General features: G+C 38.8%; 1 protein-coding gene across 1 annotated transcript; it reads left to right on the top strand.

Annotated features, from left to right (window-relative positions):
- The first annotated feature begins 272 nt into the window (after positions 1–272).
- On the top strand, positions 273–27,065 carry LOC137285118 (piwi-like protein 1). The gene is made up of 21 exons (XM_067817337.1): positions 273–406; positions 3,127–3,284; positions 4,246–4,390; positions 7,585–7,663; positions 8,063–8,278; positions 8,693–8,888; positions 9,324–9,442; positions 13,928–14,008; positions 14,141–14,254; positions 14,861–15,052; positions 15,680–15,758; positions 15,880–15,978; positions 16,411–16,551; positions 17,208–17,510; positions 18,353–18,448; positions 18,853–18,969; positions 19,653–19,847; positions 20,997–21,182; positions 21,703–21,773; positions 22,116–22,293; positions 24,117–27,065. Exons 2-21 carry the CDS (start codon positions 3,174–3,176, stop codon positions 24,201–24,203), a joined length of 2,805 nt encoding a protein of 934 aa, XP_067673438.1. The 5' UTR covers positions 273–406; positions 3,127–3,173; the 3' UTR covers positions 24,204–27,065.

Here is a 27,065-nt window from a genome sequence, read left to right on the forward strand (position 1 = left end):
TTGTTCAAATAATGCCACTAGATGCTACACACGAAGTTGAGCGCTCAATTTAAGATGTTGAAACCATATACCCAGAGGAATCCGCGTTTATTCGGTTTGAATGTTTATTAAGTTTTCCAGTTTTTATTTTTATTATTTATTTATTTATTTATTTATCACACGGTGTCAGTTACATATGTTCAAGTTATGTCCAGTCATAGGCATCATGACCCTCCTGGTTCTGGAAAGCATCGAATACAGACGGGTGGTTGTTGGACCGGCTGTGGAAACTGTGCTTATCCCCCTTTGTTTTCATCCGGGTGATGTTCCCACGAGTTCTTGTCTTCCGAAACTGTCTTCGTGTTGAAATCTACCCTAAGCCCGTGAATGAGACCAGAACGATAAATGCATTTCTCGGAGAAACATTGTGAGTAAATGGTGGCAAATAATGATAGTTTCACAGATTATATCTCAGTTGCCGTTTGCATCATAATGTTTGATTAGATTGCGCGGAACATCAAACATGGCGTCTGCTTTTGAAAAGATGACAGGATTGTTGTTCATGTTAGAATGAACAGAGGTTATTGAAAGAGTTAGTTTGTCTGAAGTTATGCTGTGTAATTATTCAGACAGACGTATTTCATTATACTGGTGACAGCTGCTGATACGACAATATGCCCAAACACTAGTGGACAGATATCCTGACGTAACGTATTTTCGATAGTCTTTTTATGACCATATGGGTAAGAGTTCCACCCGTACAGTGTTCGCGAATAGCGTCTGACCCTCTGACAAATCTGGCAGATTCCCCAGTGGTCAGATAGAAATCACCAACCTGTAAGCCCCAGTGTCTGACTGAATATTTCACGTCTTTGTGTGAATTTGTTATTTGTGGCATGTGACACTTGTTTGCTATTTATTTATCTTATGTTTGTTATCATATAATGTTAAAAATTTCAATGTCAGTTATAAGAAATGTTAAATATATAATGTTTGTTGAACTTAATTCTGTGGGTCCTGTGAATTTTCAGTGGGTCAGACAGACATCTGAAACTTACAGGACCCAATGTCCTGTTACTTTGATGTACACCATCGTGAACACTGCCCGTATCCTCCCAATGGGGGCTAATGAGGTCTTTCAGTATTGTTAAGATACAATACAACATGTTCAAACTCATCCTTATATGGTGAAGAATGTAACATTCTGGTGATAGCATTTGACGAGAGTGAAATCCATGCATACCTCGCTATAACTATAATAAATAAACTAGAACAAGCATATTTAAGCAAAAATCCGTGAACTTATTTTAGTGTTGGAATAGTAGACAGGGGAAGGATTCCCAGGAGCAAATTTACTATGAGTTGCTATGGTAGTCTGTTAAAAAGGGACAGGTGGTGATATGGGCAGAACTCTTTCCCTATTGGGACATAAGGTTGCAACAAACTCTTGCCATTTGGCCTGTCTTGAGTGTTTTTGTATCTTCTGCTGAAGTTAAAATGTAACAAAGACTATTTGTGTGCTTTGTGCTCAAAAACATCTTCCTTCAGGGATCAAAGTAACAGAAGTAAAATGATGTCTATCCATTTATCTTGTCAGCCTGTCAGCTGCTAATTATAAAGAAAAAGTGCTAAAATAATTGTAATTAAGAACTAGATTCCAACAATTTCATATGGAGATGCGTACTTTGATATAGACATTATTGAAATCTTTTGTGGACCTGTATAAGCAGATGGTGGATGGGTGTGCTTTAGAAGGGGAATTATGAATAAATATGCATTTGGGTTTCAAGTTGAACAAATCATAGATTTGTGGCTCACATGTTCATTTCTGCTTCAACAAAATTCATGCGGGAGGCAAGGGTCATCCAAAATGCTCCTCCCAATCATCCTTTTAGGCTACCTGTGAACATTTTGTATGGTATTTGTTGTCAACAGTGGCACTGGCAATGAGTATGTCTATCTTGTTGGGAATTAGTTAGAATCTCATAATTGATGATTGGTTCTTTACAAGCACATGGTTCTTGGGTCATTGTTTAAATTACAAAAAACGCATTTGCAAATTTAACATCTTTTTCTTTAACATATATGCTACTATCAAAAGTTTAGATTCACTCATGTAAATAAAGCATTCAGTCATCTGTTCTAAACTAGATTTTGCAAAATATTCCATAATGTTTAAGGGTGCCTTTTACATATGTACTGGTTTATTGAAAAACAAATTTGAAACATTGAAAAGACTGTTGTCATGGGTTCAATAAATGATGAAATTCTGTGAAAATTGGTCAATTCTTGACAGAACTTTATACTGAAAAGCATCTGTTCACATGCACGGTATTTGCACATGCTTTTCAGCAGTTTGATGCATGATCCTTGAACATTTCATCTGCTTATGTTTTAAAGTGGGTTCCCCCAAGTTAGTGGAGAAATTCATCTTCAATGTAACCACATACATATACATAACATATAATGAGTGCTTTAAGTGAGTCTAAACTGTAGATGGGTAGAATATATTCAATCATGAATTCTGAAACAAGCTGGTAGTGCTTATGTAATATAAATTCAATGACACTGACAAAAGCAACCATAGGAAAGTATTGTTTGTATTGGAATATGTGAAAACATGATCAATTGCTTGGACCATTAGTCACTGGGAATAATCTTTGATTATTTTAATCATGTTAATTATTCACACCACCACTGCAGTCTTCAATTCCTCATGAATTCATCATTTTCGGGTCTGATATTTGTATGAGTTTACTCATTACATACATTTGCTCCCAGTATGTATAAATCTATAGGTTTGACCCTGAAATGTAACTTTGTTTTAAAAATTCCCAGTCTCTTCAAGACTTCATAACAAGTACATGTAAAATTTACTTTCTCTGGTAACATGTACAAATATTCCTAGAGAACAGATCAAAACATAAGTCAGGGGTTAGCCATGAAGTGAAAAGTTTGAGGTCCATGAAGTGTTTTTATTCAAATACTGTGTGAGAAAGCCTCAGGACTTAAGAGCATCCAGTTCCAAAATAATTTTCTGTAATGGCAAAAGTTTAAGCTTGTCATTGTTAATGCAGAATCTTCAGAAAATTAAGAATTGAAATCACTGCATGCTTTGAACTTATTTTTGTGAGGTTCTTTTTACAGAACATATAAGTACAGTTGGGAGTGAGGGTCTTACTCGGTGACCAATCATGGCATCTGGTGGATTTTATGGCAGAGGCGGAAGGGGAAGGTCTATCCTAGATGCTTTGAAGCAGCCTGTTAGAAAACCAGGTCAACAAGAGGAGCAAGCCCAAGCACAGGTTTGGCAACTTGTCAAATGAAAAGTTATGATAGTGAAATGATATTTTTTCCGGTGGATTATTTTGTCTGAATCTTACCAAAGCATGTATATTTTGAAACCAATCATTCATGTTTTTGCAGAATGCAAGTTAAGAACAAATGCAAGTAATCCAGTACTGCTGCAGGCACAAATGAACATGAATGTTTAATTCATCATTTTCAGTCAGTGAGGGTGATGGATTGTTGTTTGCAATGTTGATCATTGCATTGTCTGGTCCATATTCTAGTACTTTTTAAGCAAATTTTAAGAAAATGCATGATCTTGTGACTCAGCAGTACCTCCCAGTTGATATGTTTGTGCATGTTGTAATGTGGACAACGCTTTCTGATGTATAAAATATACTCAATAAAAAATTGGTAATAATTGCAAGGGTAATCCTATTTTGTTTCTTGTTACATGAAACATGTATGATAAAAACCGGTCATGCTGCAATCACAGATTCATTGCATTACAAGCACACAAACATTGCTACTGAGGAAAATGTATAGAAATTGAACCAATGAAAAAAAGACAAGCTTGTAGGGAATGTGCCATGGGTAAGCTCAACGCTAGACAATCTGTTGTTGCAGTTGGATGAGCCCTTGGCTGTAGTTGTCATACAATACAGTCAGAGGATCCGAGTACATCATATGAGCATTCCTGCATATAGTCCAAGGCCTGGGGATCTTGGGGGTGTCAGGGAATGTCATAGATTTATTTTGCAATAACATGATTAAGTGTTCATCATCTGTTTAGGTACCTGAATGAAAGCAGTATTATTTCCATATATTTTCATAATAATGCACACATTTCATCCATTGTGGGATTCAATTTAACGAGTGTCCAGTTTTGAACTGGTTGAGTATGTTCCATGATATTTTTCACTGTTTCACTGGAAGAAATAAACCATTTTTCCGTTTTTAATGATGATGATTTTATAGGCTGCTCCCCCAGTTACCCCCCAGAGTAGTGATGCACCACCAAAACCACCGGCTGCTCCCATTAAATTTGGAAGAGGAGGAGGACTGCTAGCCATGATGCAGAAAGCCCAGCCTAGTTCTCAGCCTGGTGCTTTAGCTGAAACAGGTAACAAGCTTTGTTGCTTTTAAGTGTATTTGCTGTTGAATTGACCAGCACGGGCATGATGATAAGCTGCATCTATGTGTACTACAATTTCATCTGACTATGAAACTGGGAATACTTTGATAATTTAGGGGGAAATTGTGTTGCATTATGTGTTATGTTTCTGGTTGTGTTTCACTGATCCAGTTTTTCAAAACTGCGCCATGTGCAGGACAAACCTTCTTTCTCTCTCCCCCACATCTCCATTTCTCTCCAAGAGAAGCATGGGACACAGCCTATGGACAGAGGCGCACCCAAGCACATCTGTTGGATGAGGAACCAACCTGAGCTCTGGCTCAGACCTCCGGAGGATGAGCGACCCAACTTGCTTCAGACCTTGTACGGTGCAGTTTGATCCCAACACCTTGGCTTTGCTCAACCCTTTGAACCTGACATGATCGACGAATACTTTTCCACCTCCACCAGTGAATGAAGTCTGCTTACCATCCCTTAGAGAAGCAATACCATAACACACGTCAACAGCTGAAGTTAGTGGTGCATTCAGCATCTTAGCAGGCCAGCCAGACCGCAATAGCCTTCATGAGGAGAATGGAAGTCATCCACATCTTCCCATCAGTAAAATTCCATTGGGCTAGCGATATCTTGCAAGCTGCAAGGGTTCACAGCCTTTTGCCACGTATCTCAGGCAGCAGCCGACTCTTCCAGGTCCACTCAGAAGGTGAGAAAGTCATGTTGAATCCCTGGATCCTGTCCACTCAAAGGGATGGCCATTTGCCACAGGGAAGCGTGATCAACTGTCCTTTTTCCTGAGTGCAGAACACACCAAATTCAGCTTCCCAGGAGAACCTGGAAGTACTCTGTGCCGAGGTCCATCTCTCCTGGCAAGGCAGCCTTGTAGATTGTTCCCAAAGGTCAGGAAAACAAAACAGATTTGCTCCACTTACTTCATCGTTACCAAGAAGGATGGAGGGTTCAGAGCCATTCTAAATCTCTGAAGGTTGATCGAGGTATCGTCATTTAAGATGCGTTCAGTGATCTCAGTGAGATTGGCTGACGTCAGTTGACCTCTTGCATATTCCAATGCGCCCCAGATTTCAGAACCCCGAAGTCATAACTTGTTCTGATGCATTCCGTTCTGGTCTTTCTTGGAATGAGATTTTATACCAAGCATGGCCTCTCTCGCTCAAGACAGCATCGTCAAGGGTCAGAACTCTTCAGTTCCCCAGAGGTCCAGCAAGGACATGGCTACCGTTGTTAGGAAATATGGATGGAGGTCATGTGACAGGAGCGTTTGAGGATGAAAGACCTATACATTAAGCCTTGCCACAGCTGTGGTCCCACTCATAGACCTACTAGAAGATTCTCGAAATGCCAGAGTGATTGATACCTTACCCTCAGTGGTGGACAGATGGTAGTGCTCACTTTTTTACAATGTGATGTCTCTTTCAATCAAGCTGTTAAATTGGAAGGCAGTGTTTCTTGTTCCGGTGACATCTGGCTGACGGATAGGTGACATTCATTTGATGTCCATTGGTCCCAAACTGAGAGTCTTTCACGAGGACAGAGCCTGTGTTTCACTACCAGACTCGTACCTTCTTAAAATAGAAAGTGCCTTCCACGTGACAACGCCTTTATGCCTCCCTACTCTTTCTCAGCCTTCCTCATTGGAGACGTCTTTTCTCACTTCATGATATCCATGGGACTGGTGAGGTCTATATCATGGGCTTCTTGTACTGGCTATGCCCACAAGGGTGAGTGAGTTTAGTTTCATGCCACTTTTTGCAATATTCCAGCATTGTCATGGCAGTGGACACCAGAAATGGACTTCACACATTGTACCCATCTGGGGACTCATACTCTGGTGTTCAGTTCAAAGAGCGGAAGTTTCAACTACTAGGCTTCCCTGCCACTACATATCCACAGGGGTTTATCTAGTTTAGGGCAGCAGCGAACCTATATGGTGTATGCTGCAGCCCTGATTATTGAAAGATCTTCTCCGTGCCCTATGGAGTCAATCAAGCACATTCATAAAACACTACCAACTCCACAAACACTTTACCGAGGATGCATTGTCTGGTCCATCTGTTCTCCTCACTGGTCAGAGTCACAACTCTCTAGCAGATTGAGATTAGGTCAAGATTTGACTGGTTTTAGACTAGTTTAGGTGACAGGGTCTTACACTTTCCACAAGGGGCAAGGACAGGAACAAAGGGAGTTTGGTGTTGGTAGTTTATCCTGCACTACAATCGCATAATAGCATGTTTGCACTATTCAGTTTCCTTTTGCTAACTGGGCAAATGATTTCTACAGGTGTTTAACAAGTCTGTTGCTTAGTCATCCTCTTCCAAAACTGTAGTCATGTGATTGAATAAATGCATTCTAAATCTGTTTTAGTTGATGAATTCCACTTCAACAGGGGTTAGTTTTGTCAAACAGAATGTTAAATCTATGGGTTTCTGTCTTAGGCTAATAAGTACCCAAACAAGGACCTCTTTTGAAAAGGAATACCACCAACCTACAGGTTGCTGATTCTAAGAAGAGTCCTCCTTGGGGTATGGCCACCAAAATCTGAAGGTTATCAGTATGGAAAGTCTTTAGCAAGGTTAGACTTAACTTTTCTCGGGCTACAGGGCTGGCGGTGCCCTGCAGCAGTGATTGAACAAGACAAAAATATGTATTTGGTTTGTAAATATTTTATTCAAAATATAGTTGAGACATTTGTAGGAATTTTTTATGGACATAATTATGCTTATAAGGTGCCCTGCAGCAGTGATTGAACAAGACAAAAATATGTATTTGGTTTGTAAATATTTTATTCAAAATATAGTTGAGACATTTGTAGGAATTTTTTATGGACATAATTATGCTTATAAGGACCCCAAGGAGGATTCTTCAAAGAATCAGCAACTTCTACAGGTTGCTATGAACTGCAAGCTTACATTTAAAGATTAGACTGCCAAATAATTATTCCCGGTAAATTCATTTTTCAGAAATTTATGCCTAAGGATTTTACTGAATGTATCATTGCATTCACTTTTGAAGCACTGTTTTTAACTTTTCACTTAACATATGCTTATTTTGTTGGTGAAGGTTACCGTCAGTCTTCATATCTGATTGTTTGGTTTGTTGAATCTTTATTAGAATTATCAAGCATTCACAAGGAATAGTGTGTAAGTTTGATTTATAAACACTTTCAGCTCCTAAACCTGCACCAACTATGCCATTTACCATGCCTATAGGAAGGGGTCTTGGTGGCATGAAAGAACTACTTCAAAAGTAAGTGTCCACATTTTTGTCATAAGGATGCGTCTTGTACATGGTTGGGTTTTTTTTAACCAGTTTACATTGAAATCTGACAGTTTAATCTGTGTTGCTCTCACTGGTAGTTGACTTGTTAACTGTTTATATCAGATTTAGCTTATTGACACTCCTTCATGAATATAGACTTGACAGTTAGGCAATGTAATGTACAAAATGAATACATCAGACATTCTGATACCTGGACATGGAAGCAATATTGGGAATTTCTCAAAATTCTTCCCTTGTTAAATGAATTTAAGAGCAGCAATAAATTGCTAAAATTAAGTTGTTCATAGTATCCTTATTGATATGGTGATCACACAAAACTGGTTTTGAAGTCCAAACTCTGATCTTAATAAAGTAAGTGCATTTCAGGGCAGCACAGGGCAGAGGAATGCCTACACCTTCAAGCCGTCCATCTACAGCCACACAACCACCTGCCGAGCCAGTTCCCTCCTCAGCCACAGTACCTCCACATCCTTCCGCTGCTGGTGCTGCTCCTTGCCCTGCCCCACCATCAGAGGAAATGAGTAGACTGGCAGTATATGAGAGGAAGGAGGCTGTCCATCGTACAGGAACAGAAGGAAAAGTGTGAGTTTGTCTCACAAATATTGCAGTTCAACCTAGAGTATAGTTTGCATTATATTTTTCTTAGGTTAATGTCTAAATTACTTCCTACCTTACAACAACCCAGTATATGTTACTAATTTGTCATCTTTATCTATTCAGTTACCTTTTTTGCCAATAGAAAATTATGTCTGCAAATAGACCTCTTCAGAAGCTCACTTGAAATACATGTATTATGAAAGAGCAGTTTCTAAAAAATTGTGACATGGAATCAATATTAAGCCTGTTTGGTTTTTTTCTGAGTCTTATTAAGTTATTACCTTCATGTTATCATGTATTGTACATATATATATATACTTACAAATATGTTAACTGGAATTGAGAAATAGGGTGCTGTGTCACTTTCACATGTTTGATGTTTCAATTCTTTTTCTCTAGAATGCCATTCTCTGCCAACCATATCCGTGTCAAGTGCAAGAACAGTGGAGTTTTTCAGTATGATGTGAAGTTTGATCCAGTCATAGACAGTAAAGGCATGAGGATTGGCATGCTCAATGAACATAAGGCTGTTATTGGACAGACTAAAGCCTTTGATGGAAGACTCCTCTTTTTGCCAATCAGACTGCCTCAAAATGTAAGTTGAATGATAAGGACATATTTGTGGTACAATGTATACATATTGATGACACAGCCCTTTTTCCCCTGTACTCATTTAGTAATGAAATGGTGTGTTGCTTATCAGCACAGATGTCATCATAAAAAATACCAGAGTAGAGAAAATATTGTCATGTCATTTTAATGAATTTCATGTAATGTATGTAATCAGATGCCAATCACTCTGATTTTGGAGGAGTTGCTCTTATGTTCAAATACAAAATCCACTCTCTGATTTGTCTATGAAAAGCACAGATTATTTTAGAAAATACAAATATGTTCGTAAGTTTAGAATGTCTGAAAGAATTTTAGTAAATAACCATTTAAATATGTTCGTTTGAGTTAGATATTATGTGGTTAAGTATGGAATCACGCAGTGATCATGTTGTGTATCTTCATGTGCATTGTGCTTCAGGAAACTGTTCTTCACAGTCAAAGGAAGACTGATGGTATTAATGTCACAATAACCATTAGGTTAACAACAGTTGTGGATCCTTCTCAGTGTGCTCATCTCTACAACATTGTATTCAGAAGGTCAGTTTCAAGGAACAGTGATGAAAATATTCAAGAGATTAAACCATTCACTCCTTTCACTGAAATATAGGCCTGTGATGGTTGCAAGAAACTCAGTCATGAATGCCACCATTCGAAATAACTTCAGTATAGTTACAGAGACACATTGCTTTGAATACCCAGATTTAGTTTCTGTATAGTTTTCTACTTTAGACTTTTATGATTTGTTTTCAGAAGAAGTCCTCCTTGGGGTACATATATAGCATTAAAATGTCCATTTTGAAATGCCTAAGACAGTTGTATCAATATTTCAATAACTATTTTACAAAACTAAAACTCTCTTTTTTGTCTTGTGAGACCACCCTTACAGGGCCCCTGACTGCCCGCCCCCTCCCCAGCCAAGACCAGGTAACTCTTGCCGTCTACCTCATACCTCACTTTTCATGCTGTCATTGTCACATACAGTTGTCCATCCACAGTCTACATAATAGAACAGTCTTCATAATAGAAGCTTACAACCTTGATACAGAAAATGAGTGAGAAAGCATCTAATTCTTTATGTATGGTTCCTCTTTTAATGCAGGGGTGCTATGAGTAATCTATATATCACTCTTTTCATTCATGATATGTTGTAACTTTGTGTGGTGTCAGCTGTTTCCAGCCATGTGACTGGTAACAGTCCTCATGGTAACTTTGTCCAAATTTGTGAGCGTGGATAGAGGGCACTACGGGATTATATTTCAATACTAGTTCATGCTTACTTTATTATCTCATGTTTTGCAGTGAGGCATAGGTAATTTTTTTGTTGAGTACTGTGCTAGTTACTTAAGTATCCTTTACAAATTACTCTAGTTTGTGCACGTATAGTTGCTATTTGTTCCTTGTTAGGACAGCTTAATATTTTAACAGTTAAATACTGCCAGTGCATACTATTGTGTCTGTTGAATATTTGTGCGCAGTATATAGGTTAAAACAGACATTGCTACTAGTCATAGCAAGGCTCTCAGTGGAATACTCAACCAAACCACGGGCTGTGGTGTGGGGATATCCACAGGGGGTGAGCCGGTACTGACTACTAAATCAGTAACCGACCACTCTGTGGTTGGTGGTACTGGTTTGGCGGGTACTATCCCAGCGGTGGTTTCTAGTTTGCCTGATGGGAGATTATCTGATGGGAGATCTTGGATTATACAATCCCCTAGTGGTTGACGACTGCATCTATGCGTTAGTCGCCCTGGGGGCAGAAGAGCAGGTTGCCTCCTCGACCCTCGCACAGGAGCTGATGGAGGTCCAGTCTCAACTGACTCGGGACTCAGGTTTTCAGATGCCAGATGATGTCGGTTGTTATAAATGGGCCTCCGTCGGCTCTGGCTTTCAGTGGTGTGGCATTCACCCACCAGTCAACAAGCTCTACTGGCGCTTCCCTATAGGGTGGGGTCTACCCTTTTTCAAGGGTAAAGGCAGGGGCAAGAGCAAGGCTGTGGTGCCGCAGCAGCCTTTTCAGAGGTTCCGGCTTCCCAGTAGTAAGTCCTCCAGAGCCCTTGTTGACCCTGAATCAAGCAGTCGATGTACTGCCGAAATCGTATCCCTGTGGGTGGCCGGCTCTGTCTCTTCCTGACAGAATGGGGAAAACTCACCTCTAATCCCTGGGTCCTATCCACACTCAGGGATGGCCATTTACTGCAGTGGAAGCGAGACCCACCTCCCTTTCCGGGATCCGTTGCACTCCAGTGCTGGCTGTTCCAGAGAAAGCCGAGATCCTCCGCACCGAGGTCCAGTCAATACTGGTCAAGGCAGCCATCGAGGTGGTTCTGACGGGACAGGTAGAAGAGGGATTTTACTCCACTTATTTCCTAGTCACCAGATCTCTCAATTCAAACAGACGCAGGGTGGTGGTGGGGTGTACTGGGTGATCAATCAGTCTCGGGCCTGTGGTCACAGAGCGAAACTGGCCTGCACTTCATTGTGCTAGAATGGAGAGCAGTCCAGTTAGTGTTCAAACAATTTCAGGAGACAGTTCGAGACTGTGTGATGCATCTAGAGATGGACAACCAGACGGCAAAGACCTACATCCTGAAACGGGGTGGTACAGTGTCTCCGTCCCTCCTACAGGAGGCTTGGCAGTTTCTACTGTGGTGCGTCCAGTTCAATATTTGGGTGAGACCTGTGTATCTCCCGGAGGTGGACAATGTCCAAGCAAATGAGTGGATCCTCCATTGGGGATATTCAGGACTATCTCCCAGTTGTTTGGGTCATTCCAGGTGGATACCGGATCCGAAAGCCATCGCCCTGGACGCTTTCCTACTCGATGGACGGGCATGGTATTGTGGGCATTCCCACCTCTACCGCTGATTCCCAGGTTCCCCTCGTAGCTTGCCACCCAACCAGCTAGACTGCTTGAGCTCCTTGCACTTCTCAAAGCTGGTTTCCAGTAATTCTCAGGTTTCGTGGCTCTGCCTCCTGTACTATTACTGTTTCAACCGGGCCTTCCATTCCAGAACGGCGTGCCGCACCCGAATCCCAGGATTCAATGGGTGGCCTGGCCACTGTCAAGAATCGCCTCCAAGCGAGCAGAATTCCTGCACCAGTTGCAAACACAATTCTGGCTTCGTAGAGGGATTTGACAAGCGTTAAATATGAGGATAGGTGGGCTGTTATGCATGCTGGATTGTCGGCAGAGGGATTCTTGATCCCTTTTCTTCAACTTTAGTTGAAGTATTGGAGTTCTTACAGTCTGGGTAAGAGGCCAGTTTAGCCGCATCTGCTATCCGAGGCAATTCCACGGCTATCTCTGCCTTCCATAATCCTGCTCTCTTGGGGAAGCACCCTCTTGTGCAGTGCTTTTTTGCAGACGAGGATAGGATATGTCCAACTGTCCGGTGGATTAGTCCCCCATGGGACTTGTCAATTGTTCTGGATTGACTGTCAGATCCTCTTTTTATGAGCTGTCATCTCTCTCTCCAGCTGTTAACTTGGTAGGCTGCCTTTCTTGTGGCGGTAGCGTCTGTCAGGCAGGTAGGCGACATTCACGCAATGTCTGCGGATCTTGCTCTTACTGTCTTTCACAAAGAGAGAGTCAGTATTAGACTGCCGTATTCTTACCGCCCTAAGATTGCATGCGCTTTTGATGTTACAGCACCTATCGACTTACGCTCCAACAGCCTCCCTCATCCAGTACCTCTCTTCAGCATGCTCACGTCTTAGATGTTCGTAAGACCCTCAAGGCTTATATCAAACAAACTCTGATATCAGAAAGGATAAACAGCTGTTCTGTTGTTATCGCGGAGGGATAGCTGGTCTTCTGGCGAACAAGCTGACCATTTCTAGGTGGCTTGTCTCTGCCATAGGTATGGCTTATACTCATAAAGGGTTAACAGTACCTAAGGGGTTAAAATTTCATTTGCTTAGGGCAATGGCTACATCGCAGGCTTATGCGGCGGCTATGCCCATCGAGGAGATCTGCTCAGCGGCTATTTGGAGCCGGCCAAGGACATTTATCCGACACTACCAACTGGACAAACATTCACGGGAGCGTGCTCGGTTTGTCCAGACAGTTCTCACCAGTTGGCAGAGTCGTGATTCTCTAGCTGCATGAGCTTTCGACTTCACGATCAGTTTTTATTTTTCCTGGTGGTGGGATACGATGTATTACCCTTTTTTCATATTGGTGATGGGTATTTAATGGGTGGTGGTATTTTTTTATTGATTATTGTGTCCACATACGCTATCATCCACTGTTTTATCCCCGGCACTGTGTTTCGCTGGTTTGGGGGATTTTCAGTGGAAATATTGGGGCGTGTCCATATTTCCCACCTCTTTGGAGGACTGGGAAATGACATGTCTATAGCCTATGAGCTCTTTTTTGATTGGCTCTTGCCACCCTCATTTGCCACGCCCTCGCCTGATTGACATCGGCGGTCTTGGTGATTGGGTAAGTGTATTTCTCTATCTCCTGCAGCTTCGGCAGTGTATGAGAGTGTGAGAAGGGTACACGTTAGCTGACAGAATGCCTCTCCTGACTCACGTTCGATGGGAGTCTGTCTTATGCTATATATGTACCCCAAGGAGGACTTCTTCTGAAAAAGAATTATACAAACCTGTAGAGGTTATAAATACTTTGAAGAATGTCCTCCTTGGGGTACGGCCACTCACCTCCCCACATTCTGTCTGATTCGTTCCGCAGGAAAAGTGAGGTACGAGGTAGATGGCGAGAGTTACCTGCTCTTGGCTGTTGGGGGCCAAGTCAGGGGCCCTGTAGGGGTGGTCTCACAAGACAAAAACAAGATTTTTAATTTTGTAAAATATTTATTGAAATATTGTTACAAGTGTTGTAAGCATGTTAGAATGGACATTTTAATGCTATATATGTACCCCAAGGAGGACATTCTTCAAAGAATTTATAACCTCAACAGGTTAGTTCAAATTTATACTAAAAGGGTTAATACTTTAGTATTAATAGTGTCTTGCAGCAAGAAATGTGATATGGTGAAAATGTTGATGTTTCAGGATCATGAGCATCTTGGATATGTGTCAGGTCGGCAGATACTATTACAATCCCCACACACCATCTCAGGTTCCACAGCACAAGTGAGTATATGATTTCCATTGTTAAGGTTTTAGTATTCTAAGGGAACCTGTAAAATTATTCTGACGGTAATGATCATGTGACAGATTCCTGTTTAAAAGCTATTGATTTTTTTTGCTCTTTGTGTTTTACAGACTTGAGGTGTGGCCAGGATATATCAGTTCAATCAAGGAGCAAGAAGGTGGGCTGTTGCTCAACCTAGATGCCTCTCACAGAGTACTGAGGACAGAAACAGTGCTAGATGTCATGTAAGTATGGGGATCATATTATCTTTTATGTTAAAAAATACAGTTGCTTTTACTTAGGTTTACATTGCATTCTGTCACATGAGCACAATGTACATCTCATTTGTCTTGCCATTTCTTGTGGGCGAATATGGGTAATCTGTTAGAGTATCCATGCATCAGAGTTCTTGTGGTTTTAAAGTAAGGATATGATTTGTCCATATTTTAATACCACGCTACTGATACACATACAAGCAAGATACAATGATGCTTTGATATTATTTAGAATAGCTAGAACTAACATGTTTAGTCAAAAAAATTTTTTGCAAAACTCTTAAGGACTCAAAGCATCCAGCTTTCCAGTGCCCATAAAACATGACTGTTAAGTAGTTTGGCCAGGAATATAATTTTTATTGCTGCTTGTCACTTCGTCTTTATAGGTTCTGGCTATTTTTCAGTGAATTACAAGATGCCAATGCAAAGCCATAACTTTGATGTAATTAAAATAACATGACTTTGGAAATTCTAGATTTCAGTTTGGGAATTAATTTAGACTTAGAGCCAAGTCTCAGTGTCTGATCAAGTGTAGTTAATTCCTAACTCAGTGTCTCTTATTTGTTGTTCTGATAGGCAAAGTATTGCTGTTAGGAACCCAAATAACTGCCAGGATGATATAGTTCGTAAGGTGATTGGGTCCGTTGTGCTGACTCGCTACAACAACAAGACATACAGGGTGGATGAGATCAAGTGGGACATGAAGCCCCTTGACACATTCAAGAGTGGCACCACCGGGGAGGAGATTTCTTTCCTGGACTACTACAAGTAAGTAGTCATTCAAAATGGATGTAAGATCTTTCACTTCTGATACCTTGAAAATCATGTTGTGTTTCGCCAATGCAAATTCTTGCACTTAGTCCATGATCATCTGAATTGACTGTAACTTCCGATACGGCCATTGCTTCATCTAGGTATTCTATCTGGAACATATGCATCTCAAATTTTGGACATTATGGAGATAAGTTGATCTGATAATGAAGAGGTATGGTACGGTAGCCTAATGGTTGAAGCTGAAGACCCAGGTTTGATTCCACACATGGGTACAATGTGTGAAGCCCTTTTTGGGTGATGTTGCTAGAATATTTCTAACAGCAGCATAATGCCTCACTCACACATAGTTAGGATGGAGTACTTTTTAAGTGTATTTGAACCCCAAGTACATAAATGCAGGTCCTACAGAGTTACGGATGTCTATTAGGATCACAAGTTTCAGTCTGGGTTGTTCTGTGCAACCTGACAATCAGCAGGGAACAACCAAAATCTGGAATGTTTACAAACTGGAATCAGTATTTCTTTTCACCATGAAAAGCGGATCTTATATAGAAAGCAGGACTTAATACCCTTAATAAATGGAATCTCAGTGTATCTTATTATTTTCTTTGATGTTTGCAGGAAGAATTATAACATCAGTATTCGTGATGCTGAGCAGCCTCTCCTCATCAACCGCCCAAGGAAAAAGCGTGAACCAGGGGTATGGTTTCATTTTCTTCATATCCTGCATATGTAGAAGAGCTTTGACTTATATGTGATGATTGCACATTCTGCATTTAGTATTCTTTGTTGATGATAAAGTGGATTTTGTTTGTCTACAGGAGAGGGAACCTAAAATTGAGATGATCTGCCTGGTTCCTGAACTGTGTTACATGACAGGTCTAACAGATGAGATGAGGTCTGATTTTAGGCTGATGAAGGTGATTATTCGGAAATATAATTATAAAACACAATATGCTCAACCTTGCAGTCCCCTAGCCTAGAACTCGGTTCATAGCATCACTTTCAGTGATTAGCACTGGCAAGACTCGCTGTGTATTAGTGTACTCAGACTCATATTGTTGCTGGTTGTATCCAATTCTAGTTTGCAGTTTTTCACTTTAGTTTAACTTCTTTTAGCGTTTATATACTCTTCCTCAACATGATTGTTTTCAGAGTAATATCAGGAAGTGCAATAAATATTCAACCATTTAAAAATACCAAAACATCATAATAGAACATGGATGATTTGTCATTTATTGTCCACCATAAATACTTATCCACCTCTTCTGAATAAACTCTTTCTCTTTTTTTATTCATGAAACTGTCATATCATTCATTCATTATCATGGTTTTCATGGTTTATGATTCAGGACATTGCAGTTCACACTCGGGTCACACCTATGCAAAGAATTATTGCAATGAGGAAATTCATAAAGAGCATCAACACCAACGATGAGGCGAGGAAGCAGCTGGAGAACTGGGGCCTTGAGTTGGAAACAGAGACAATAAGAGTATGTTCAACAATTTGGTGTTGCATTGAGTTTCTTTAAGAGCAATTAGATGTATTAGACCAGCTTCCTGCAGTTTGTATATTTCTGAAATATGTTTTGTGGAACAATTGGCAGACTCTTAAAATTACACCCCCAGAATACTCTTCAAAACATATTATGCTTTCAAAAATATTTTCTTGATCACTCTGTCAAAGTGCTCTTTATCCTATTTATTGCCCAGTAAACTTCTGGCAACTTTGTAGAATTTGATATTTCAGTTTTTCTCATGAACATTTTAAAGTAAATTACCACACACACCCCACCCCCATCACACACATTACTTTTGTTGTTTGAAGACTATAATTACTTGTGCATTAAATGCATATCAATATATAATCCGGTAAAATTCATATGATTTTACCAGCATGCAGAATGCTTTTGGCTTAACTGAAAATATGAAGGGGTCAAGTTTATCATTCAAAAAGTTATGACATTCACTATTCATGTATTTGGGGTGATGAAGAGACAAATATTTACAGTAAAACATTTAAACCTACTGAAAAGTTCATTTGAGTAAGCTTATGTTTTATATATTGGATAGTTCTAGTAGATTTGTATGTGTTGTTTTAATGTGTATTCTAATACTGAGTTTCACTATTAATTATTACTTTTGGTAGATTGAGGGACGATTGTTGAAAGAAGAAAAAATAAAAATGCGTCAGAAAGAGTTCATGGCCGGTCCAGAAGCTGATTTTGGACGAGATGTGACCAGATCTGAAGTGCTTGTTGCAGTTGATCTTCGCAACTGGATTGTCTTCTATACTAAGAAAGACACACCCAGAGCTACAGAATATATACAGATGATGAAAAGAGTGTGTCCACAAATGGGTATTCAAATTCAAGAACCAATAAGACGCGATCTGAAAGATGATCGCACAGAGACATTTGTTAGAAACTTGCGGGAAAGTGTCAACCCAAGGGTAAGTTTAAAGTTACCCTTTTATGAAAAACTCTGAAATCATGGTGGAAATGATCAATGTGATCTGAGAGTTAAAACTTGATTGCATTGACACGATTGTTCATATATTTCATTCAGATTCAGTATTACATGCGGTCGACAACAACCATGAAACGAAAAGAAACGTTTTGCTTTAATGTCAGTATGTCCCTCGCTCTTGCTCTGGAAATGCCAACATTTCAGCACTTGAGTCGTAAACATAGTATGACATGGTCACTCATATAACACCCTTTGTGTATTTAAAATTAAAGGAAATATTTTTAAGGATATGATAGTGCAGGTTTTTTAAGGCAAAATAACTATTCTTATCCTGCTTATGCTACACTATTAAAGTTAGGTTTCACTTGTCAGAAATGACAATCATGTGACAGTATAAGTCATTTCTGATTTTCACTTTTCAAAAGAAGGTAACCTTTTGGAGAAATACAAACTGCATGTTTTCAACAAACACGTACATCCTATTGAAAGTAAAAGATAATTTCAACAACAGTTTTGTTTTTAAGCTAAAAGTACAAAACCAAATTATGATAGTTTTTGTTGGATTTTTTCTGACAGATGTCCTATGAGACAACCTGTATTGGCAAAATATACTAGGTTGCTCTTAACTTTTTATTCTCAGTATATGTTTAGCTTTCAGTCTGAAAGCATAAGACAAATACCAACACATGAGATTGGTTGTAACCTTGTACTTCAGCCACCTTAATATTCCAATGGAAGAATAGTCATAGTATGCTGAAATGGATATTATCTGTAGATATGTAAGTATGACATGTTTTAACCCATGTTTCTGTGATCTGACTGTAGGTTCAGATGGTGGTTGTGATCTGTCCTACCAGCCGAGATGACAGATACTCAGCAATCAAAAAGTTCTGCTGTGTTGAATGTCCTGTGCCTTCACAGGTATGCATTGGACATGTTCAGTATATAGTGTGCCATCCAAATAGACTTCATTCTTCAGTTAAATTATTAGGAAAAATGAATGAGCAGTTTCATTTTACTTGGCTTGTTATTATACCCTAATAGTACACAAGAGTTCATAAAGTTCTTGTACCCAGGATTGTGGGGTCAAGAAAAGGTAATGGTCCAGAGGAAGTTGGAAGTCTTTGGGTTCCTTTTCAAAGAAATCCTTTAGAGTCCCCATTTTTAAGAGTCATCCATTTTCAATGTGGACTGATTTTTGTGAAAAGATGCAAACATCTTGTGTCTGATGGGATTGTTGTGAGTTGGCAGGGCCCAGATTTAGATCACTTGCAAACAACATACCAAATATTCACACCCCTTGTAATCTGTCCATTCTCTTCCAGGTTATTATATCCAAAACAATAGGAAACCCAAACAAACTCCGAAGTGTGACTCAGAAGATCGCCCTTCAAATGAACTGTAAACTTGGAGGAGAGCTGTGGGCTGTGGAAATTCCTCTGGTAAAGTTTTTAGTCGTGATGTGTAATATCTACTCAGCTAAAGCAGGATGCATATATGAAAGAGTTCTGACTGAAACAATATCAAGCTTGTCAGTGAATATTGTTACACTCAAGTACATATGTACAAGTCAAATAGGTTTGAATCATGACATTTTGTCAAGGTAATGGAATCATTTCTAGTTATGTGTATATGCTTGAACATTGCATACCCAGCATTCTTAGAACAGGGATAATTCAAGATGTGTTTTTCATGAAGTACAAAATTCCACTATCATGGGGAAACCAACTGCAAACTATGCAGAGGAATTGCATGAGGATCATGCAGGAAACTGCTGGGAAGCTTTTGCAAATATTGTGCAGGTGAACAGCTGCATTTTGGTGTATAGTTTTGTTAAGTGATTGCCAATTTTCACTTATTTTTTCAGTTAATAAACTTCTGACAGTAATCTTTATAATGTTGCACATTTGTTTTGTAACCAATACATCAGTTCATGTATAAACACAACCTTTACACAGTATAGCCTATTTGAGAGTTAGTTTAGAGCAGTTGCCTGAAGGAATTGCCAATATCTACTATAGTGAATTTTTTTATGGGAAGGATATTCTAGTTTTTACCCAAGTAATTTTAGCAAATAATGATTTTTACACATAGGTCAATGAATGTTCAAATAAATGATTTACAGAAAGATCTGATGATTGTGGGGATTGATGTGTACCATGATGCAACAAAGGGCAAGCGCTCTATAGCTGGCTTTGTTGCCAGCACCAACCGCACATGCACTCGTTGGTTCAGCAGAGTGCACTTTCAGCTGCCACATGAAGAATTGGTCAATGGACTAAAGACGAGTCTTCTCTCTGCTCTTAGAACATATCATGAGGTGAGTCCTGATCAATGTTCAGTGTTCAGTAGGACTTTGTATTAGCAGCAACGTTATCAATGCTGTCATTGTGGGATAGTGAAACGTTCTATTGATATTTCTAATATTTATTCCCCTGCCGTATATTAGTTACCCTCTGTGTCCATCTGTCCGTACAAAACAGGGTATGTTCTCTATTCACTTCTCCACATAAAATGCTCTGTGGAATTCAATAAACGTGTTGAGTGCATGTCATATATTGTTTTTGTATTTTATCAGGTTTTAGGGGGTAAGTTTAGAGGCATTTGAACTTGGGTACATTTTGTGGAATTTTCTGTGATGGTAGTAGGACGAAGGGAAGTGCACATTATCCACTTCTCCTCAAAAACTACATGATGGATTTCGTTTAGATTACACATGCTTTATAGGGACTCTAAAGGTGTGCATATTTTGATTTTGTATTTTATTTATTTTTCCAATTTTTAATGCTGTTTAAACATACATAAATTTCTATATGAATGTAGTGTTATAGGGGATGAAGTCTATGCACTTCTCCACAAAAGTAGAATTGATTGAGCGTCTATGTGTTTCATAGGGACTCCAAGGTGTACATCTCATACAATGTCCACCCAATTTCTTAATTTTGTCACTTCTACAGATGTTTGAATGAAGTTGAATTTGGGTCTATTCTTCCAATTGAATCCCATACAACAGGGTGTGTACTTTATCAACTTCTCCTCAAAAACCACTGCACAAAACTCATTTTGCTTATATAGGGCATCTCATATTTTGTTTTAGTATTTTGTAGTTTAGAGACATTTGAACGTGGATAAATTTTGTGGAATTTCTGTCTGATGATTGTGAAATAGGTGTTTTAGTCTATCCATTTCTCCACAAAAACTGCTAAACAGAATTGATTATACATGTGTTTCATTGGAACTCAAAACACGTGGATATCATCATTGCATAGATGTTTATGGAACTTGTGTAGTAAAAATTAATCACAACAGCACACTCAGGATAGGGCACGCTTCTCACAGCAGGAGGGGCATTTGTGACCCTGGACACAATTTTGTCTTGTTGTGATGATGTATGTGAGGTCAGTTTCATTGCAGCTGACATTTCATTTGAATGTACCTGTAGTAAACAGTATTATTTTGCAACTTTCAGATTAATCACAAACTGCCAGAGAAGATCATTGTGTACCGTGATGGAGTTGGCGATGGGCAGCTTAAGGTAGTGTCAGAACATGAAGTGAAGCAGCTGGCAACTTGTTTTAAGCACTTTCCCAACTATGAGCCAAAATTGTCTGTAGTTGTTGTCCAGAAGAGAATCAACACAAGACTCTTCTACCAGGTATGCCATATACTTGATATATAACTTCTTTTGCTTGTATTTTCAGAGTGTGGAACACAGGATGCTAATTGAGTAAGATGTGCGATATGATGTAGTTTGATTACACGATGCCATTTAGAAAGTGGTCAAATGCAACATATGTCATATTTGGGATTTCACTTTCTTAGTAAAGTACAAATTCTAGTACTTTTTTTTTCGGTTGAGTCCCATCCGGGATTCGAAGATTGGAAGTCGTGGTGGCTGAGCGGACTAGGCGGCTGACTTTGTGTGCTGGCGATTAGGTGCCTGACTCTGAGGGTGCGGGTTCGAATCCCGGATGGGACTCAACCGAAAAAATAGTACTAGAATTTGTACTTTACTAAGAAAGTGAAATCCCAAATATGACATATGTTGCATGATGTAGTTTGCTTAGATTTTTCCTTTTGGAAGAGACCCCGTTACATCCAGATTTAATTGATATATTTTCTGCCAATTCATTGTATCTCGATACATCTGCAAGTTTTGAGTTATTTTCTTGCAGACTGGACCTGACAGGATAGACAACCCCCCACCTGGCAGTGTTATGGATCACACCATCACACGTAGAGACTGGTATGTTAATGTTCAGTAACTCATTCAGGATGCTCTGATGTATCTAATACAGATATTTGCATTAGAAAATACTATACTGTAAGAGATATCCATATTGTTTTCCATATTAAAAATTGATTTGTGAATAAATAAATGCTTCAACTTGAAAATGTATTGGGAACAGTAACTTAGGGTGGTCATATGAACAGACTCAGATTACTAGGAATTTACAAAATTCATACAACTTCTACAGAAAAGAAATATTCAGAATCTTCAAATTCAGTGGACATATCGCAGAGGTCTGTCTCTTAAGGAGTTACTGCAGGTAACAGTTGGCCATGGTTCAATCTATATTTTCTTTAGGTATGACTTCTTTCTGGTGTCACAACATGTGCGACAAGGAACTGTGTCCCCAACCCACTACATTGTGGTTCATGATGGCTCCAGCATGAAGCCTGACCACATGCAGAGGCTGGCCTACAAGATGACCCACATGTATTACAACTGGCCAGGCACAGTCAGAGTTCCAGCACCTTGCCAGGTAAATGGTGTACATTGTCAGTGTACCTTGACCTTGGGAATATTTGTGTCTGGCAGGCTTCATATTGGGAAACACTGGTTGTAAAACAATAGTGTTTATGTAACACTTAATTGTAAGCAAATACAGGAACATTCTATTTCCTCTGTATTTCAGGATATTAAGATTTGGATTGATTATTGATAGAATATTTGCTTTACTGTTTTATTCGGCCCTGAAAGGTATTTTTGGGCAGAATAAGTCCCCAGTACCTGATACTTCCTTTTTAAGGTCACATGCAACCAAAAAATCAAACATAATTTAAACACATGTATCACTAATTCATGACATATAATATACATTGCTGCTTTTAAAAAACAAATAAACACAATTATAAGCGTACAATCGCGATTCAAAAGTGCAATATTTTGTACTTGGGCTTACTTCCCCCGAAACGAAGCCTTCAGGAGACCGAACCCAGTCATAGCAGGTGGATATGCACTCAAGTGTAACGATGGCTTCCGATTGGCTGTTTCATTTGCTGATATGTTGAGGTTTCATTGTGTTTACAGAAAGATGATCTGTTTGATGGGCATTTTAGAAGTATAGCCAGTCACAAGAAAGTAAGATTCTTTATGGATAACAACTTCTTTCTGTGTACTTGATGCGTCGTTTCCGTATGGATTCATATACTGTTGTCAAACAAAATCATATACACGAAAAGAAGTAGTTATCCATGAAGAATGTATATAGAGATGTTGGGTTTGGAAAATACGTGTTCTCTGAATTTGCGCTCGATCCAATAAAAAATCATGTCAGTAGAGATGGTAAACTACTGCGTGGCTGGAATCTGTCATTCGTCCAAGTACAAAGCAGGACTTGAAACTGACAAGAGTTTGCACCAGTTTCCGTCCGATCCAGTCATCCGAAAAAAATGAATGTAGTTTGTTTGCAACCCACAGACATAAAAACATGTCATGTGTATCACATGTGCCTAATTGCATAATGTGGCAGACACGGGACTCGGGTGCACGAGTCATAAATCAACATATTTTCTTTATGTCGTATAGTCTGATAGGTGTTAAGTTCAAATTGCACGTGGTCAATGATTGAAGCTGTGTATTGCATGTTGTCTTTAGCAGACAGGCAAACAAACATATAGGTGTGAATAAACCAGACACTGAGCTTTTTCTGTGACAGAGACTGCTTACCACAATCAACAAGTTGTTTTACGTAACGAGTAGAATTATTTACTTGTTTGTGTACACAACCAAGATTAGACTACTGCTCACGACCTCAGACGCTGGGCATGCATACTGTTTCAAGCTCCGCGAACTTATTCACTGCGCATGAGTTATGGACGCAGCGCAGCACAGCTGTTGAAACCAGTTTTCCCCCCAACGCTGGGGGGAATTTAGTGAAACGTTTGAACTCTGATTTCGCGGGCTTTTTTTTCATCGCGTTTTTTTTTTCAACTTTATAGGTTGAATTGGCATTTTTTATGATTTGTTTCGGTAAGTGCATACCGAAAGGTACCAGAATCTGCAAAGTTGTGTTTTACGTTGCATGTGACCTTTAAAATAATTTGATGGTTGCTGAAATGTGAAGCTCAATGATTTATGTTATCGGGTGTCAGTGCATTGTTTTGTTAACCATGTTATCATTGTTCAAGGTACTTCAAGTGGTGTGTCCAGAATAATGAACATAAAATAGTACTTGAATATATGATTGTGTAATTTTCCTGCAACTAGCTATAAGTAGCATAAGAATACAATATTGTATTTAATTGTTCATGTGAATATGTACACATCTATCATATCTTTTATTCTACTTACCTTTCTTTTCAGTATGCTCATAAGCTTGCATACCTGGTTGGCCAGAGTATTCACAAGGAGCCAAGTGAGCTGCTGTCGGATAGGTTGTTTTTCCTGTAACATCACATATAGAGCTGAATGTCTTCATTCCAGACATAAACAACCATATCAGGAAATGTCAGTAGTCTGGCTGAGTTGTGCTTGCAAGCGACTCAGTCATAAGTGTGAAGTATGAGAGGCTGAAAGGCAACAGGTGCTTGTGTGAATGTGAGATTCAGTAACAATCGACACTCCTCCATCGAGAGAAACATTGTGATGGTAACGATGTACTTTGTTGTCATACTTATTCAACAGTCAGGATGGAAATGGTGTGTGTACATTTGTTACAGTGATCATTACGTTTGAGTTGAACCAATGGCTTACAGTATGTTTTGTTAGTTCAGTTCTCCTATTATTATGTATTTATTTCATTTTTTGCGTTAATGCCTGTGATTTTAAAAAGGTTTTAGAAGTTGAAGGATTGTAAAGGTGATGTGATAAATTAGCACATGCTGTATGCAGTGTAGTTAGCAAGAAAACTTCATGCGGTCTACACAGTGTGTACTGGCAATAACTCAAATATTTCTACTTGCATTGTCTTCACTCCTTGATAAATAGGATCTATTTTTGTATAGGGCCTTAGCATTCAGACTCACATGGTTGTCAGAATGTAGAATGTTGTGTGTGTATATCTAGTCAAAAGACACAGTGTATTTTTCTGACATGTTTGTGTATTTCATGAGCATATTGCCGTTTCTGGTGTCCCCTACCATAATATTGCTGGAATATTGCCAAAGCGGTGTAAAACTAAACTCGCTCATTAGCATATTCTGACATTGTACTGGAGTTCATTCTCACTTACATGAAAATATGTATGGTATACCTAAATTGGGTCAAGCAAAAGGGGTAACTGCAGACAAAATCTTTTGCAGCTATGTTATTTTTGTTCACCAAAATATGAAATAATAACTCTAGAGTACTGGGTTTTGAAATATTGCTTCTCACAACACATCAGCTTGTCTAGATGGTCTGTTTAAGGTAATGCTCTTAACATTGGGTAGATTTACTGCAGTGTCATCTGTTTTCAGTGTGGACCAAGATTGCTGGTTATGTTTAACACTGATACACTGCTTGTGAGTGCAGTTGTGTCATGACCATTATATACTGTCAAATGTACTGGATGAAATAAATATCCTTTGTAGGTGAAGTAATGGTTGACAAATATATGAAGTAGAAAACGATAACAAGAGTTATTTAGCTGTTCATGCTTAAAAAAAACAACTTTGAACTTTAAGGAAATCCAAGTTCTATGGATACTTCTTTATTGCAATGTTTCAGTGTAGGTACTGACACTGAGAATTAGGACCTATACAGTAACATCACACTCGCAATAAATAAGTTGACTATTCATTACATGGCTTTTAAAGACACTTTGAACATAAATAGAAACATCAATACAACTGTTAATGGGACCATGGCATCATCACTTGATAAAGTTCATTTGGGATGGGAGAAACTTAGAGGAATTTGTCTTAACTTTTCGTAACTTCACCTGTGTATAAGAAATACCGCAATCATGTGGAGCATTGCTCACACATTGTTTTTTAGAGACTATGTTTTAGCAATATTGGTGTCTGCCAGTCATTTATGACACATGAAAATACCCCAAATGTGTGCTTTTGGAACATAAGCATAATATTTCTGTTGTGGCTCTTGTTTTTCAGTTCTATTCAGTGTAGTGGGTTCACAGATTACAATAAATGAGGACTTTGTCAACAATTATCAATGAAGATTGTACCTATGTAAGGTTCCTCTATGTACACTCGTGTAAAATTGGAACATAATTTATGGCAGTCAGCATACTTAATATCTTCGGGGCTCACATTTTGGTAAATACACACTAACCCCTGGATCTCTTCCTTATGTTATGTTGCAAATTTTCCACCATTGAATCTCATATTTTACAGACAAATTAAGTTGAATGACTTTCATTTTCATGTCAGTCAGTTTTTCCATAGTGAATTTCATGCAAATTTTGTCATGTCTCTCCGACTGCCATCATGTTCATTGAGGCTGATTTCTAGCTTTCGTTTTGTTAGGTAGATTAGACCTTGGAGCATAGCAGAAATTTTTATGTGAGAAGCACAGGAATAGATTCTGATGTATATACTACAATGCATAAATATTAGTTTGGCCAAATTTTCAGTTTAGTTAGGTAATAAGTGAGGAAGCCAGAAATTGTTAACTGTTGTTTATGCAGGACAGGAATGTTATGATTTCTAAGGAATATTTACAATATGTGTCAAAGTTAGGCCAGAGTCTTCCAGTTGGTTTGAATGGTAAAGAGTGTGGTGAGTACATCTAAACTGATTTGTTTCATTTTATTCATGATCAATGTGTCTTACTTTGAAACCCAATTTACCTTCACATTTGCTGTGAGAGACAAGCATCTTAGTGATTTGTTGATTTCTTTTAAAAATTACCATATGAGACAGTGTTACAAGTTTGTTTTAGATTTCCTGGCAATATTTAGTTAAGTATATAGCCATATCATAATTATTTTGGAAAGGTGAATGATAATTGTTCAATATTACAATGAAGAAAAATCCACATTTGGTATGAAATAAATGATTTCTTATTGAGCACAATTGGATATTTAGATTACCAAACAGTTTACGTCCAGATTGTTATACGTTTTAGTTATATTTCCGCCTTTATGGCTATGTTTTTATTAATACATTTTAATACTCAGTAATTACCCGTTGTGAGAATGTTAATGGTAGGGTACTTCATACATTTCCGTGATCATTTATGTTGTCATTTATTAAATATGAAAACTAAGGTACTGATGCGGAGACTGCCTCAGATATTTTCTTCATTTGAACTATTGCTCCATACATTTTATACGCAATTTAATATGGTGTTTGATAATAAAATATAAAA

This window comes from Haliotis asinina, chromosome 5, assembly GCF_037392515.1.
Source record: "Haliotis asinina isolate JCU_RB_2024 chromosome 5, JCU_Hal_asi_v2, whole genome shotgun sequence".
Classification (NCBI taxonomy): Eukaryota; Metazoa; Mollusca; class Gastropoda; order Lepetellida; family Haliotidae; genus Haliotis; species Haliotis asinina.